The following is a 4782-nucleotide window of genomic DNA, read 5'->3' as shown; positions in this document are numbered from 1 at the left end:
TTGAAGGTCTATGAGCTACTTATGTGTAAGATAAGGTGACAAATTAAAGGACCAACCAACATAAAATTAAAAGAGTGATGATCATTTTTCTAAAAGATATTTGATGTGTCGAAGTAAGCCATAGGATACGATTTACACAATTTTCAGGCTTATTGACCCCTCAATCACTTTGTTAGTTGTATTTCTCCTGTCATTCAGTTTTTCATTTAATTTGTCATCTATTTCTGTATAATGTTCTTGGACTTCCTTAAGTCCATTTCGTACTGTTGGGCATTTTCTCACTCAAAGTGCTGCGTTGGGTCATCTGTAAGCTGGAGCGTGACGGCCAGCTGTTAGAAGAACAGGTTACATGACTGAACATTTCTCTGAACCTGGTGGACATGAGGTTGTAAAGGATGGGGTTGATGGCAGAGCTCAGGTAGAAGCAGACTCCGGAGACAATGTGGACATGCTCGAAGACCTTTTTGTGAAGGTCAGATGAGGGGTCAATGTAACTCCACATTAAGCGCTCCACATGGAAAGGAGCCCAGCAAAGGCCAAAGACAACCACCAGCACACCTGGACAGGTCAGATGGAAAGTTTAGCTCGATGACAGATTGACACCAGGGAAATTGAAGCACACACACACAGACACACAAGTATAGATTTGTGACGTAAATTCAATCACCAGCAAATGACAGATGACAAGGCAAAGCTGAGAGAGTCAAATGGAAAAATAGTGTACAAATGCATATGGGAACAATGGATATAAACGGACATACAGACAGTGTTTAAAGGTAGGGTAGGCAATCCTGTTCAGAAGCACGTTTTGTTATACTGGGTGAAATGGTCCCTCTGTTGTCAGAGGAATCAGTTCGTTATGTCTTCAGAAAAAAGAACGGAGAAAGAGTCAAGAGCCTCTCTGTTCAGGCTGCAGGACTGAGAAAAGCTTCGACCAAATCGTGCCCTTCGGTCCGAAGAGCAACAACGAATCAGATGCCTGTCATGTCTGATTCTGCAGCGCCGCCTCCCCTCTGTTCCGGGCTGGCCTGCTGGCGCTCGCAGCATGTACTGTGCCGGAAACAGAACAGCACACTCTCTGCAGGAGAGGCCAGAGGTTACAGGAACTAGCAGGATTAAGAGCTGGAGAAAGTACCGCTTCCATGGTTACTTGTAACGGCTGCCCCGAGAAAAAGGCAAAGAAGAAAGAAAGCCGGAGGAATGAAGAAGGCAATGCTAAACAAAGAAAGGCTCTGGATAAACAAGAGTCGAAACCAGGATCAACGTCATTGTAGCTTTTGGAGCGGTGGAGACAACTGAGAACAGAAGTGCCTGAAAAGTGGATGCCGAGGTTGCCTGCTTCTTTCTGCTGACAGGTATTTATTTATTTTGCTTGGGGAGGTTTGTTAATTTTCCATGAAATTCACTTTGATCACTATTACGTAATGCTAATATATCTTTCTCCTGTGAGTTTAAAACGGGTTCGTGACGCTAGTTTGAAAAGATTAAAATATTGCAATTTTAAGGTATTCTACCTTACAACTGCGGTGATGTAACGTAATACCTTAACTTAAACGTGCCAGTTGTGTGGGGCGTGCTTGGACGGACACTATGAACGGGAGGGAAGGAGGGGGGGAAACCATGAGCCAATCAGGAGGAGGCAGGAGGCGGTGTATTTCAAACCTTGCTAGGCTCTCTCGCTGAGCTTTCCAATATTATCCAACCCCAGCTTTAAATTATGTTTTCTGAAAAAATTGAAAAAACATCACTGAAATAATACCTACACAGCATTTTGGTGACTTGCAGGTTGCGTTTGCTCAGCTTCTGCTTGTGGGACCTGGAGAGACTTTCTGGTCCAAAGCTACACCTTGTGTCTACGACAGTCATCACTCTCTCACTGTGCAGCCGCAGGCCAATGAGCAGATACAGAATGCTAATTATCAGCATGGGAAGCAGGAAGAAGGCCAACGTGGAAATCAGGATGATCCGGTTGTATATCCAGATAGGTTTGACCACATCTGAGGACACAAGGATTGTATAGTAGTTTCAGATCATGAACCCAAATGTACCATCTGTATTATAGCTTCCTGTGCTCCTGCAAAACCTCTTAGCCCTTTAAGCCATGCTAAGGGATGGCATTATTATTGAATCCTACTGACTTTGGACAACTATTAGATGGATTACCATAAAATCTGGAACATTCATGGTGCCCACAGAATTAATCTGAATGACAAATTGTCACTTATCCAGTGAAATATTTCAACATCTATTTGATGTATTAGCATAAAATTTGTTAAAGACATTCATAGTTCCCAGACAATGTACCCAACCCAAATTAGTGATTTTCCTTTAGCGCCACCATGTGGTGGTATGTTTTTTAGACGGAGCGACGATTATGTTTTTTTGTAGATAGTCATGTCCCTGTCTGGATCAAATTAAATAATTTTAGGGATCCCCTGACTTTTTTTTATCTTGCGCCATTGCCATTGTCAAAACTAATGAAATTGCCATCAATTCCAGCTGTACTTTGTGTAAAGTTCAATTAGCAAATGTTAGCATGCTATACTATAAAACATTATATCTGCTTATGTTATCTATTAAAATAACAAAAATAGAATTAAAATTCTGTACGTACTACAGATAGCAGATCGGGGAAACTGTCGCCCAAACTTTGGAGGCAGCACCGCAATCCCATGCAGACTGGTATTTGGCACAGCACACAGCATGGACAGCACCCACAGCATGAAGATGACCCTCTTGACATGAGCACGTGTGGTCATATGTTTGACTTTGAGGGGATGCACCACCGCCACATAGCGCTCCACACTGAGCGCTGTCACGTTGAGGATGGAGGCAAAGCAGACGGTCTCAAACAGGAAGATTTTGAAGTAGCAGCCTCCCTCTCCGAGCAGGAAGGGGTAGTTCTGCCACATGTCGTAGAGCTCCAATGGCATTCCCAGCAGCAGCACCAGCAGGTCAGAGACCGCCAGGCTCAGCAGATAGTAGTTTGTGGGTGTCTGCATCACCCTGTAGCGCAAAATAACTGCACAGGTCAAGGAATTGCCCAGTACGCCCACCAAGAAGATGGTGAGGTAGGTGACACAGACGGGAAGGAACAGGTGAGACCTCTGAGACCCCAATTCCTTGGCCAGATAGTCCTTCTCACTCAAGCACATGACATCCAGATCTTGGGCTTTAGCGTCAGCCAACACCCAGGAGATATTCATCCCACACAGCACAGCAACCTCGGGGCAGCCCACATCATTAAAAATTGAGTCACCACTTGAGTTGATAGCTGCAGGGGAGCAGTTAAACTCCGGCATGTTGCTGAATGGCAAGAAGGTTACTCGGTTTCTAAACCTAATGGGAAGAATACAGAGGAGAGCAATGGATTTTTAAGGTACTCCACTGGTTTTACAAATTAAGCTCAGTTTTTTCATCACAATAGGTACTGCTTAGCTGGTCTAAAAACCAGAATGTCTCTACACAACAGTGGAGACTACCAGCGACAGGCAGCATACCGGACCATAAGAGCTTACGTAAGTTTGTGGTTAACGTTGTAAAATCGTTGCAGTTTTTATGCTGCACATAAAAGTACTTGGTTAGCTTTAGGAAAAGATCATATTTGTTTCAGATAAATATGTTACATTACATAAGTCACAAAAAATAACCCTGCTGATGAGACCTGAATTGCAAACTGCCTTTGTGGAGTTTAACAGATGTGGTTGACCAGGGAGGGTCTAAAAAAAGACCATCTTCATCATGGGAACTGTAGGATCCATCTGTTTTTGACCGACATTAGAGGCTAAAGTCAGGATATCTTGCCCTGTGACTTTGATTCTTTTTCAAATCTGTGTCCTGAGTCCCACAACTATGGAAGTCTAAAGCTAAATTACTGGGCTACCCATTTAGGATACATTATACTGATACTTTGTTGTCCACTGGACAAAATACTTGTCTGTCTTGTAAAAGATTTATTTCTCACAGTTTTTTCTTCCTCATTGGACTATGAAACAAGGAAAAACAAAGGCTTCTCACTATTGTGTCCAATAATCATAACAGTATTAGGGTCAGAAAATGTTTTATAAAACTGCACATTTGTAGCTACCAAAGAAGGCACAATATTCTTAAGTGTTCATTTTACCTGACCAATTTGTAGACAGTAGACTGTTGTAACCAAGCAGCTGTAACTAGCAATTAGCAGAGAAAGTATGCTCGTAAATGGAAGCAACATGCGGACAAAAAGCAGCCTAATCAGTTTAGGGGATAAATGGTAGACTTATCACCACGGCAACAATAATTAAGTAATAAATAACTAACCTTAGACATGTAATTCTGCTGGAAAAAGTGCGCTTCCTTGTCATTTTCTTAAATATGTTTGGTATATGCTCTTGTCCTCCCGCAAAAAATGTAGTTTAAACAATGCTGTCACACTGTTGTCTTATTAGAAATTTATATGCAGCAGAATACTGACTCCAGAGGGGCTTTTGTTGATATATTCCCACACTGGATTTGTTTATCCATTGAACATGCAACTGAGTTATTAAGATAACTTCATGCCAGGGAGAAAAAAAACTCACCTGCAGCTTGTGGGCTCCTTGTTGGCTTTATCCTCTTTTAATTTATAAGATGAGCAAGATTTGAAGAAATGTGAAAAGATGTGGGACCATCATATTTCTTTGCATCCTGGACTTTTCTGGTACTTTATCTCGACTGCTTTGGTCCCTCAGTGCGTCACAGCTGCCTTTACTTCCCGTATTTGAGCGCTGGAGTTCACCCCACCTCTCTCTCTCGCTCTCTCTC

The 4782-nt window shown here is 42.5% G+C and overlaps 1 protein-coding gene across 1 annotated transcript; it reads right to left on the bottom strand.

The window, feature by feature from the left end:
• Positions 1-247: 247 nt before the first annotated feature.
• On the bottom strand, positions 248-3311 carry LOC118334974 (neuromedin-U receptor 1-like). The gene is made up of 3 exons (XM_035671122.1): positions 2615-3311; positions 1764-1997; positions 248-558 (listed from the first exon to the last, which is right to left on the bottom strand). Exons 1-3 carry the CDS (start codon positions 3300-3302, stop codon positions 248-250), a joined length of 1233 nt encoding a protein of 410 aa, XP_035527015.1. The 5' UTR covers positions 3303-3311.
• Positions 3312-4782: the final 1471 nt, after the last annotated feature.

Source organism: Morone saxatilis, unplaced genomic scaffold, assembly GCF_004916995.1.
Source record: "Morone saxatilis isolate NCDOM2014 unplaced genomic scaffold, NCSU_SB_2.0 Contig23, whole genome shotgun sequence".
Taxonomy (NCBI): Eukaryota; Metazoa; Chordata; class Actinopteri; family Moronidae; genus Morone; species Morone saxatilis.
The sequence above is the reverse complement of the archived record's forward strand: the minus strand, read 5'-3'. Positions and strand labels throughout refer to the sequence as shown.